Here is a 12,472-nt window from a genome sequence, read left to right as displayed (position 1 = left end):
ACACTTACAGATTATAAAGTGCCCCTCCCGAACACACACACACACACACACACACACACACACACAAACACACATACACTACCACCACAAAGTCTGTGACCACACCCAAAAGAAACCCCCAGCATCTGGTTACCCTCCACCCTGCCCCACCACAAACTTAATTCACACTTATACCCCACAATTGTCCCTGACCTTCTGTATCTATACCATCCCCACCTACACACATACATACATACACTGCATTGTTTTTTGTTTTTTGTATAAAATTTTTTCTTTTTTTTCTTTTTTTTCTAATAATATCCTGAAAGAACTATGTAATTTGTTGTTCTATTGCTGTTATTTAAAGTAGTTGTTTACTTGTTTTGAGTTTAAAAGCAGTCAATGATTTCCAGAGAAATTTCTTAGAAAGAATGGCTCCATTTATCCCTATTAAATATTTATTATGATTATAATTATTATTGATTGAATGAATAAATAAAGCTTTTATCGCATACAACTACGCTTAACCCTCACTACCAGATCTTCGGGCCTTAATTGTCTACAAAAAAACCTAATTCGGTGGCAGAAAAACCCATTTACTATATAATACTGGAGAAATTAGAATAAATATTAGTTAAATAGTTAATCTTGCCTCTTTCTCCAGGCTTTTCAGACAAAGTTAAAGACTTAAACATCAAAATTGAACAGCCATTTCAATTTGTGCCCATCTGTACACCAGAACATTTCAGGGTTTTGAGCCATTTCATGGGAAATTAACTCTCTTAAATCATTATAATTTGTGAAGTACAAAAGAAAATGGGACTCACTTTGCACTTCACCCAAATTACACAGCTTGCAAAATCTATATTTTTAAATCTACCAGCCTCAGTAGCAAGAGGAATACTGCCAGTTCTCAGCTGTGACACTAAACATGTTCTTCTGGTTAAACTGAATGTAACATTTTATTTAATTTTTTCAACTTATGTTTGGCTTTGACAAAGCAACATTAGTATTAAGAGCTTTATTCTTTATATATGTTAAATTACATGCCTGCCCGTAGACATATTTTATGTGCATGTTCAGTTGAGCTGGTTATGCTAGTTTAGCAGTTAATTAGAATCAATTAACTGGAAATGTCAGTTGTCACTATTTGACCTTTAATTACTGTCAAATTACATGGTTCTTCCCAGGAAGAACATTACAGTTTTACTGTTTTGACTTGCTCAGAGGGACTCGAGCACAACAGATCATTCACCTTCATCTTCATCCCCTATTACCAGAAGCATTTTCTGAGCTGTTTGTTGCAACAGTACCTTGTTTATTGTAAACTTCAGTGAGCAGTCTTCTTGCAGCAGGCAACATGAAAACTTTTGGGGGCCCAAGGACAAAAAACTGCTCCAAACTAGTGTGAAATTGAACTTTTTCTTGTAAAGATTCTATGAAGATCTGTAAAAAAAAAAAAAAATTAAAAGGAGCCATCGCATACTAAACAAAAATAAAAGGCTTATGTCTTAACATTGTGCCACATTCTTACAGCAGTACTTCCAGCTGGGCAGCTATCCACATTCTTGTTCATCCCCATCACACCATGACATTCCTCACGCTACATCAGTGACTTTCACACAACGTATTTTCTATCTTCTCGCTTAACCTGTGTGTGTGTGTGTGTGTGTGTGTGTGTGCAGGACGGAGGACATCCCTCTGAAAATCCTCGCCCACAACAGCCTCGTGGGCCGGCTGATTGGGAAGGAGGGTCGCAACCTGAAGAAGATTGAGGAGGAGACAGGGACCAAGATTACCATCTCCTCGTAAGTCGCCTCTCCCGCCTTCTTCTTCTTCGAAAACCCTTTGACGTGAGCGCTCGTACGACTATACTTCCAAAAGACAGTTTTGACTATTACCAAATTGAAACCAAAGCACAAATAACAGGCAGTGATTTCACCGTCCTGCTGCCACACCTTCCCACACCCGTGCTTATTAGCCTCTCAGCTTGTGGTTTCACTTAACTGAGTTGTTAGAGAACAAACGTGAAGAGGTGATTACAGCTCCTTCACTCCAGAACATGATATTAGAGAGGTGGTGGTTACACCCCATTTAACGGGCCGTGCTCACCAACCTTCGTTCATTGAGGGCTAATGAATTGCTCTGTCTCTGTGAGCTCTGAGGACGTAATGAGGCTTGAGGAAGATACGGAGAGGAGGAAGGAGATAAAGAGAGAGATGGGAGATGGTCCTTTTGAGAGAAGGCAAACAGTACATTCAATATTGATGGTTCTGTGAAATCCTTGCAGTGTGACCTCCACGTCCGCCGACGCTGAGGAGAGAATAGATTGATTCCTCTTCAAAGGCTCAAAGTTGTTATCGTTTTTACAACTTCCAGGCTGCTTTATGGAGAGATACCTTATTTGATTTGTGTAATAACACTTATACACCTGCTGTATAAGTATCTTGTGAAGGTGATAAAAAAATGTATGTTACCAAATCTGCAGTAAGTTAGCATTATAGCTGCAAAATCAGTCAGAGAACACCTTTTTTTGTTGTTTTTTACCTAACTTTGTGCATAACTGTGGTTTTGATTTCAGATAGACTTGATTTGGCTGTTGCGCAAAATGATCTCTCTCGCAAAATGAAGCTCAAGCTCAATATCTTGCTGCAGTGTTTTACACTTACGCTTCTTGTACAGCAGTTTTTCTCTTAAAATAATAATAAGCAAGGAATCAATTTCAACTGTTTGCACGTGCTGATATTTACATCCTGACCTTGAGAGATACAAACTATGTGTTCAAAAGGGGCACACCAGCAGTAATTGCTGGTAATTATAAGTTTCTGACGTTTAAACAGTGTTCATGTCAACCAGCTCGTTAATTATGATTGGGAAAGTCAGGTTTTTTTGATATATCTGACTTAATTACATGTAAGTATCCAAAAATCATGCAAACAAAGACGTCTCACGTCAGCCAAAGTCCGTCGCTCAATGTAATTAAACCCAATTTTAATGGATATAATATATTTTTAACTCGTACACAACCAGCTCTGTAATCAAACATGGCGCAAATGCACGCAAGTCAACATGGGAATCTTTCCCATCTCTACCAACCATCCCATATGATGTGAAACCCTATTGAGTTGCATTATGGGAAGTGTTTTGGAACTTGTCCCAAACTAAGGAACAAAGTAAGACTATCTCGTCCTCTGCTGCTTCATTTTTAACCATTCTACTTTTTTAATTTGTTTCCTCCAACTTTATGGAAATGCAGTACTAAATGGCCTGTTAGCTAAGCAATATATTTTAATGTTATTTATGTTGACAATGCAGCCTTAAATAACACTTAAGTTGGATAAACACAAAGGCAGGAAATGCAATTAAAATCAGTTAAGTCACCTCCACTTTCTGAGAAAATATGTGAGCAGAATATGAGTGTGCCTCTTCTCTGTATTTGTATTTGCATATGCATATACTCATTTGTGTGTGTTTGTGTGTGTGTGTGTGATCTCCCTTGCAGGTTACAAGACTTAACCATTTACAACCCTGAGAGGACCATCACGGTGAAGGGCAGCTTGGAGGCGTGTTGTAAAGCCGAGGCGGAGATCATGAAGAAACTGCGGGAAGCCTACGAGAATGACATTGCTGCTATAAACGTAAGCTTAAAGGTTACCATCTGCAGGTCTCTTGAACTTGTGTGTGTGATCTCAGGTTGACTCACATAGACTGACAGGTGAACAACAGAGAGGGGTGATGATATACGGCGGGATAACATTGCCTCCCCATTCAGTACACGTTACCCGCAGCATTAGTAATACGTGCGTTGTCTGCTTGGTAAATGGATAACAGTAAACCATCACCGAATAGCTCATCAGTGAGTCGGTTGGTTGAGCACAGCATGTATGCGTACGTGTGTGTGTGTGTGCCTGTTCCACGGAGCCTCTGACTCACGCTCACTTCCCCACTGTGTGTCTGTGTTCCTGCTGTAACACACTGCGTTTCCCAGCATCCATCTGATATCTGTAGGCTGCGCTCTCTCACCCAGCTCCTCTTTCACACTGCCCCGATGACATCACCAGTGCTGCAGCGCAGAGAGGTCAGCTTCAGAGGAAGAGAGATAGTGATGATACATCACACACTGCATGCTCCCTATTGCATTCCAGTAATGTAGATGAAAGCTGATAAAGTGACTGCATTCACCGTGATGATGCTCTTTGTGATGCTCACTCGTGGGGAGATTCCCAATCAGCCTCCCGTCTGCTTTTTTTTTTTTACTACTTTCACACGAGCTGCCAATTTTTTCCTTCTCATTTTTGATTGTCCAAATATTGGCTCAGATATAGTCAAGGAGAAGTATCACGCAGCATGCGGTTAAACTGTACTGGCTGGTGAGAGCAGAGCAGTTCTGGCACCTGTCGGGTTGAGCGCTGCCTCTACAGCAAGCGGTGAGGGCCATCTAGCGTGACACTGTGGATATTACACAAAAAGCCCTCAGGGAACAAGGAAGTGAAAGCAGACCGCGTGTCTCTTCACGGCCATGAAACCAGAATAGCTGACTTGACTTTGAGGGAGAAATATTTTTGTCGTGCCATTACAACAGCAAACCTGACTGACCTCCAAAAACCTCAAGTTTTCATGAGCTAAGAAAAACAGCCCTGTTTCAGCATTGTGACAATGTATTTTTCAAATTGTCCAATGGTTTATAAATGGTTTATTTAGCTAAAAGTAACACTTTTATGTAATGGAGTTAGTGGCAGTAAAGGAACAGTTCACACAACAAGGGTTGCAACAACTATTATTGTATCTGTCAGATAATCTAATGATTATTTTCTTAATACAGTAATTTGACATGAAGTTGATATCTTCAAATTCCTTTTGTTTAACCAATGAAAACCCAAATATGTTCAATTTAGTATAATAGAAAAGACAGAAAAGCAGGAAATACTTATATTTGTATATATTATATCTGAGAAACTAGAATAACCATATATCTCAGAAACTGGAACCAGAAAAGTTTATTATTTTTGCTTGATTAATTATTTGAAAAATTCCTTGATCAACACTTTACATTTTGCAGGACATATTTCATTTAGGTTTATTTCTGTGACCACATTCACAGTTAGATTGATCTTTTCCCTGATTTTATTACAACAACAAGAAATTATTGCTGTTTATTTATTATAAAAAAAAACAAGTAAAACTATTACTTACTTTGAAGGAGTCATTTTCATTCTTCTACTTCTCACTCTGATTAGCAGTAGATTTTCTGTAAATTGTAGTAGTCAGTGTCCTCTTCTAGCAGGAGACTTTTGGATGCCTAAAGGACGTAAAATCCAAGTTTAAATCAGTTTAAACTGATTTGCTCCTTTAAAAACAAATCAGCATATTCTGAAAATTGTTTAAAAACAAAAATGATGAGCGTTAATTAAATTCTAATGTCATTTGTAACTGCTTCCCTTCTTTTGCACAGCAACAAGCTAACCTGATCCCAGGCTTGAACCTGAATGCTCTGGGCATCTTCTCCTCTGGTCTGCCGGTGCTGCCCCCTGCTGCTGGACCACGCGGTGCAGTGCCCCCTGTGGCACCAGCAGGATACAACCCATTCTTAGTGAGTATGCTCTTTTTTCTTAAACACACCACCTCTGCACACACACAACCATAAAAGGTGGGGAAAAAAAGATTTTAGAAAATGCTTCTTTTGGAAAGACTGTATCACTGTTGGTTTTACCCGCCCAGCGCAGCTATGAACATCTCCAGCAGGGATTAGTTTTGACTTGATAAAGCAATTTGTTTTCAACACATGGTAAACCAGGTTCCCCCTGAAGTGCTTTTTGAAAAAACAATACCGTGTTGACTCAGGTCTTCCTGCATTGTGTTGTACACAGTTTGAAACAACCAGAATTCCCCTGTCTTCTCCAGAGATGAGTCAGTTTGTCTGTAAAACAAAGTCTCCACTCATTGCCTGAAGAGGTCGAGCCAAAGTGGTGTGAGACAGTGTGTGAGAATGTATTTGCGTGCTTCATAGTCAAGAAAGTTAGTGTGTGATTCACTGCGAGTTTATGCCCTGAAATTCCCCCTAATAAGAGCTTGAGTTGTGTACGTGCATGTGTCTGTGAATGTGTGTGTTTGTGTGCCATCTGATCGGCCTGCTTGTCACTTCACTTTCAGAGTCACTCTTCACATCTCAGTGGCCTGTACGGGGTTCCTCCAGCAAGTGCCATCACCCACCAGCACTCAGTATGTTCCCTAAAAATCTGCACTCTAGCCAATGTTGCCTTGGTGATCAGAGACTTAACCACTAATTTCTTGTTTTTTGTGTGGTTCTAGATAATTATTTAAATAGTTGAGGGCATTTAAAGCACACAAGAAGCTCAGGACTCAAGCTTTGGATGTTACCGTTTGTCTCTCTTTGCAAGTGACTTATGGTTTGAATGGGAGGTACTAGAGAAAAAGAAGAAGATATAAGAGTAATCGAGAGGGAGACATAAATAACAGACCATGACAACCTCTCAGTCAATGTCTATGCTGAAACAGTGAGTCTTGCATTCCTGCGTACCATCACCCAGTCACCAGAACACCACAAATATTTCTGGAAGGGGAACTTTTCAGCCCAGAGTTGTCCTGTGGCTCGTAAAAATTCACTTTATAAACCTCGAGTACACGAGTGTTACCATGCTAAGAAAAACAAAAACATAGGGCAACCATCGGCCTTAATAGGAAATATTCCGTTCAGACCCAGCCAGCGCGGGATGTTTACCCAAAGAGAAAACCCTCGAAGTGAGCTCAATTTAGCTTTCCTTGCATGTGGTGTCATCGTTTTCGGCTGCTCTTCAAGTATGTGACGAGTTCAATCAAAATTTCTATATAAAGCAAGTTTTGCATGTGCCACCAGCAGTAGTAGAGTTTAGTAAAAGTGTAGTGAAATATATTTTCTGTGTGGTCTTTTCTTCCCTCAGCAACAGGCTCAAGAGCAGGAGGTTGTCTACCTCTTTATTCCAACTCAGGCAGTCGGGGCCCTGATCGGCAAGAAGGGCCAGCACATCAAACAACTCGCCCACTTCGCTGGAGCTTCCATCAAGGTGAGTTTATATAGCATATGTCAACAGAGCGCTTCAATGAGGAGGGAGAGAAAGGTGGTCAAATCGTCTCTGATCACAACAGAGCTAAACCTGCATCACTTTTTTTTTTTAAAGCTTCACATTGAGCGAGTTGGCATCAGGTTGGCAGTAAGTGCTGTCTGAGTCAGCCCCACTTCATTGACCACCGCTGAGGATGTTAGTTATTTATGGTCAAAAACAAACAAAAAAAGGAGATGACTAGTGAGCTGAGCATTTCAGAAAGCCCCTCAAGCCCCGCGTCTGGAGAGGTGGGACAACTGGTCAGTGAATTCTCCAAACGTCATCTAAGGCGAATCATTCATTTGTAAGAATTTGCAGACTTCTCAGATGATTCAGGGGTTACATGCACTGAATGCCCACAGAGCAAGATCGCCAGTTTTTTGGCATGTTTTCTCCTTATTTGTCTCCATAACCTGTCTGTCTGTCTGTGTGTGTGTCAGATTGCCCCAGCTGAGAACCCAGATGTTACTGAGAGGATGGTTATCATTACTGGAACCCCAGAGGCTCAGTTTAAGGTAATAACACTATGAATATGTGTATGAATATGCAGTAAAATTGTATTGTTTTATGCTGGAATTGTATGCAACCATTGTGGGGATAAAACTGCAATTTAAAATTCATAAATGATCATGATTATTTAATATGTCATGTGTTATAGTAAACAGCAGTGCATCACTGTGTCCCCATTTTCCCCAGTCTCTCCTTGCCTCATTCCCTCCTCTTTATTCCAGGCCCAAGGTCGGATATTTGGGAAGCTGAAAGAGGAGAACTTCTTCACAGCGAAGGAGGAGGTCAAACTGGAGACGCACATCAAGGTTCCCTCAACTGCAGCCGGCAGGGTCATCGGTAAAGGCGGCAAGACGGTGAGCGGATGCTAATTTACTTTTGTTACATTAACTGTGAGAATTATATTGTCCTTTTCGAATAATTTAGAATTTTTACTGTTTTTTTCTTCATATTTATTAGACATTTTGGCCAAATGTAAAAGTCACAGCAAAAAGGACAATGCTGTTGTTTGTCTTTTCATTTTTTAATTTCCACTTCACATCTAGAGTTTAGTATTTGCTTGGTAAAAATACAGCTTTAACAACAATCTCCTTACTAAAAGGCTACCCAGCTTTTATGTAAATCTACATAAAAACATTTTTACACAGTTAAAAGATCAGTAAACACGCTTCACACCAGTGATTGCTGTACATCAAATAGCTCCTGGTTTGCTTGGTTTCATCAGTGTGAGTGTTTCAGTTTACCATAATTTGATACTTTGTCTGTCAGTGAGTTTTGTGAGAGAGGCTGGAGGTGAAATTCAAAGCCAGATGATGATCTCTGGAGTCTTTTTTTCCAGGTAAACGAGCTGCAGAACCTTACGAGTGCTGAGGTCATCGTACCGCGGGACCAAACTCCAGACGAGAACGACGAGGTCTTTGTGAAAATCAGTGGGCATTTCTTTGCCAGCCAGGTATGCAAAAAACAAGGTTTAAGGGCCTGCAAAGAGGTGTTGTTATTGTTATTATTAACACAGCGGGGTTGGATGTAGGCAGCGTATGCAGAGAGAGTGGCAAATAATTGTAACTGTAAATGAGAAGTCACACATGCGCTAATAAAACATATGTCAATATTGATGTTTCTCAGTAATGTGAGGTTAACTTGAACATGTCACAACAACAATCCTTATTTGATTGTGTTACCACAAAACATGTAGGTGTAGCTTTCAGCTGTCATTGTGTCATGTGTCTGCACACTCTGGTGCACCAAGTTTTAATTTCCGTTCTCACTGTAATATGGTGTGCCCCAACTTAAGAAGCCGTGAGTTGTCCCTTTGCAGGAAAACCTGACAGGGGCATCAGATAAGTGATGGCCAATGTATGCACTGTGTGTACGCAGCAACACAGTTTAGACCTAACACCAATGACCTAACTTTATATAACTATCTAACTGTTTATGTGCAACAACAACCAAAATAATTAAAACTTACAATATAATGTAGTTAAATGGCAGGCAAAAAGCCACAGGCGTTGTTATTTTGGACCTCTGCTCAGGTTTAAGGTGAGTGGATCTATGTTGTGGAAAATGTCACAGGACTCCAGTCACTAATAAGACTGACTAAGGTGTAAAACCACCCCGCCCCAACAGACACAACGACTTGATATCAATCAAGTCCAGTCTAATCAGGCAACATAAGTTAAAACACCTGTGGGAGTCTAACGAGACTAAATTAATTGTTTTTGTTCTGTTTTTGTAGTAAAACGATGTTAATGTTTACTTTTATGAGAAAATATTAATTTCTGATTGCGAGGCAGTTCCCACATTGCTTCTTTAATCAGTCTTTGTTGTTATATCTTGACGCTATGCTCATACACAAACTTTTGTATTATGATTCAGTTTTTTTTACTAAACTCAAGGCTCACTTGCTGCACTATATTTTTCTGGAGTTTTCGCCTATATCATGGTTTGCTCCATTCGATGATGAAGACAATGTGATAGAGTTGAAATCTCCCAAATGTTAGTAAGTGGACCTTGAGTTGGGATTATTTTGTCATGATTCTATTTCCAAGGCCAAGAGTGTACTCTACTATGTACAGACAGTTAATTACAGTAAAATAAATGAAAAAAGAAAGAAAAACAAACAAACAAACAAACCTACGTTCATCCACCCACACAGTCCAATCTGCTCCTCTGGATGCTTTGCAATTCATAGAAATGATAGTTTCTATCTTTCAAATACATTTTATATATTTTAAGTTTAATTAAATCCTTTTTTTTTTCTTTTTTGTTTGTTTGGATGGTCCTTCCCTTTATATTGTCCTGTTTGGACCTTTTTAAAGTGAGTTAGCAGCTAGCAGCCTAGCTCACGTCTGGATGTACGTGGGTAGAAAACACTTCACATGACAAGGGATCTTTTTGAACTTTACTTAACTTCCACAGGTGAGTACAGATCATACAGACGTTTACGTCAGTGAAGGAAATTGTGCTGCGCTGTGGATGAGCTGTGAGCACCATTTAACCTGAATAAACTCTGACTGTAACTCTCTTTGAGTCTCGTTGTTTCCCTAACCAATCAACATGCTACATTTAACAAAGCAACACATTACTAAGAAGAGGGAGGAGAGACAAACTTGTGTATTGTGATCTACCGTACAATATTGTCCATTACTTTCATATGGACACCATGCAATGTATCAATTAACACCTTGTGCTGCATGTGGTGTCTCTCCAATAGACTGCACAGAGGAAGATCCGGGAGATCATTCAGCAGGTCAAACAGCAGGAACAGAAACACCAGCATGGCGCCGCCGTGTCACCACACCACTCCAAGTGACCAGCGGGGGTGGCTCCAGCGGGCACCAGCCAATGAATGTAGCCCTCCCAAACGGACAGAGACCTACCCAGACAAAGGCCAAGGCCAAGGGGGACATGCAGGGCAGACCAGCAGCACCGATCAAAACCAAAGAACTTCACTAGGGGGGAAACAAGTGAGAGCCAAAGGCTGAGGGCATTGTGTGCACTGCCAGCCCTGTGAGAGCAGATAGAGTGGGAGAAACCGTACTGATATAATATAATAAAAAGACCAAAAAAATCTTTAAGAAAGGTGGAAACTGTTGTCTTCGCAGTTAAAAAGGCAAACAGAAAATAGTATGTCGCCCTGCATAATGTTATCTCTTAAGTTGGACTAACATAGGCCTAACAAACGGATAAAGCAACTGTATTAACACGAGAGTATACGAGGCATTGTGATTGATATTTTGAGTTAGAAACGAGAGCGAGTGACAATGGACACCTTCTCTCACCAGAGTTTGAGATGATATTCAGATTGCGAGATTATCCTTAGCAGTATTAATACAGAGTAGAAAAGTATATTGATACACACTGAGAGCACGCGCTGTCAAAATGACAGTGCGGCTTGGTGTAGTTTTTAATATTTTGCTTGTTCCAGAGATTGATTGGGCTGTGGCAGCCACATAAAGCGGTTTCCTTTGTTTGTTCACATTATAGGCCACTGAAATCAAAAAGAAAACCCCTATAAGTAAATATGGTGAATGGTTCTGAGTCTTTGTAATGAGCCTGTGTGTGTGCCAACGCAAAAGATAACTTCCCTTTGAAATGTCTCTCACCATTCATAGCTGATGCTACACTTTTCCTTTTTTTTCTTCTTTCTTTTCTGCTAATTACTGCTTCACTTTCTCATCACTCTCTCTCATCTGGCATCTCGTTTTTTTTAATAGGATAAAAATATTTGTTGTCGAGAAACACTTTTTTTTTTCTGTAGCCTTTTGATAACATTGAACTGACTGCCACTTTCGCTCAACAGAGGTTAAATGCCACAGAGGGATTTATTTTATTTTACCAGTAAACTGGTATCACTCTCCCATGCTGTAGAGTAGACTATATCTACAGTCATGCTTGTTATCCTGATATATTAAAAAAAAAATCAAAAGGGATGTCTCTAAAGGCATTCTCCACTACGATCAGAGCAAAAAATTGACGTCTTAAAAAAAATGGTGCACCTTTGCTTGTTAACAAGCGACCAGTCATTTTGAATGTGCACCACCACACACGCTCTACCTTATGAGGACGTCATGAGGGCCCACACAACCTGTGAGCTGAGGACCCAGAAAGGGGAAACGTGTTAAGGGTGGGTGGGTGGGTGTGTGCATGGTGGGGTGCAGACTGCGATGGTGTGTTGGGAGTGGCAATGAGGCAATTTTTTGGGGGTTTAGAGGGTGGGGGGTTTGGGGTGGATGGGGGAGGCCACTGTGATGACCTGTGGGTACATCAGGCACAACCGCAAACGTGAGCCGCAGCCGCCGTTGGCTGTAACCCTCTTCTTGTCAGGGAGCTTTCTAAAATGCCATGACAGCTGGTGAATGTACGATATGCGCCTTTTTAGAAATATACACCACCTGCCGTGTCCAGCAGCCGGCCAGAGGCACAGACACACAGATGTCATTCTCACTCTCGCTCTTTTTCTTTCAACTTTTCCTTTTTTCTGTTTAACATTTTGGCGAGCTGGCCAGCCGGCCTGCGAGCACGCTGGACACGCAGGTCCCCGGTGTCCCCTTTGTGCTTTACTTTGGAGACCGTGGAAGCTTGTTGCCTTAATTTGTCACCTTTCAGACATCACCCATTAGCTTCATCTTCCAGACGCAAGGTTATTGCCAATACGCAAAGCTTCCTTCCGTGTGTGTGTGTGTGTATATATATATAAAAAGAGAGAGTAATATTTATGAATCTATTTTTTTCCTATTTTGTGATGAGAGCTATTGATAAGAAACAAAAAGAAAACAAAGTCCTTTTCTTTTTTTCCTCAGTGGGACACTGCCATATTGTTTTGAAGGGAAGTGTTTATTTTCTTGAAAACTAGACTATGAATAATAATATAAATAAAAACCTGA

General features: G+C 40.5%; 1 protein-coding gene across 1 annotated transcript in view; it reads left to right on the top strand.

The window, feature by feature from the left end:
* Nucleotides 1–10,824, top strand: part of igf2bp2a (insulin-like growth factor 2 mRNA binding protein 2a) — a gene marked incomplete at its 5' end in the record, with an annotated part of 45,041 nt that extends 34,217 nt beyond the window's left edge. The window contains 9 exon segments of the mRNA XM_035676882.1: nucleotides 1,665–1,787; nucleotides 3,482–3,617; nucleotides 5,432–5,569; nucleotides 6,130–6,198; nucleotides 6,918–7,040; nucleotides 7,520–7,594; nucleotides 7,811–7,942; nucleotides 8,425–8,538; nucleotides 10,300–10,824. Of these exon segments, the coding sequence (XP_035532775.1) occupies nucleotides 1,665–1,787; nucleotides 3,482–3,617; nucleotides 5,432–5,569; nucleotides 6,130–6,198; nucleotides 6,918–7,040; nucleotides 7,520–7,594; nucleotides 7,811–7,942; nucleotides 8,425–8,538; nucleotides 10,300–10,398 (1,009 nt within the window). The 3' untranslated portion in view covers nucleotides 10,399–10,824.
* Nucleotides 10,825–12,472: the final 1,648 nt, after the last annotated feature.

The sequence above is a fragment of the Morone saxatilis genome, unplaced genomic scaffold (assembly GCF_004916995.1).
Source record: "Morone saxatilis isolate NCDOM2014 unplaced genomic scaffold, NCSU_SB_2.0 Contig5, whole genome shotgun sequence".
NCBI classification, from domain to species: Eukaryota; Metazoa; Chordata; class Actinopteri; family Moronidae; genus Morone; species Morone saxatilis.
The sequence above is the reverse complement of the archived record's forward strand: the minus strand, read 5'-3'. Positions and strand labels throughout refer to the sequence as shown.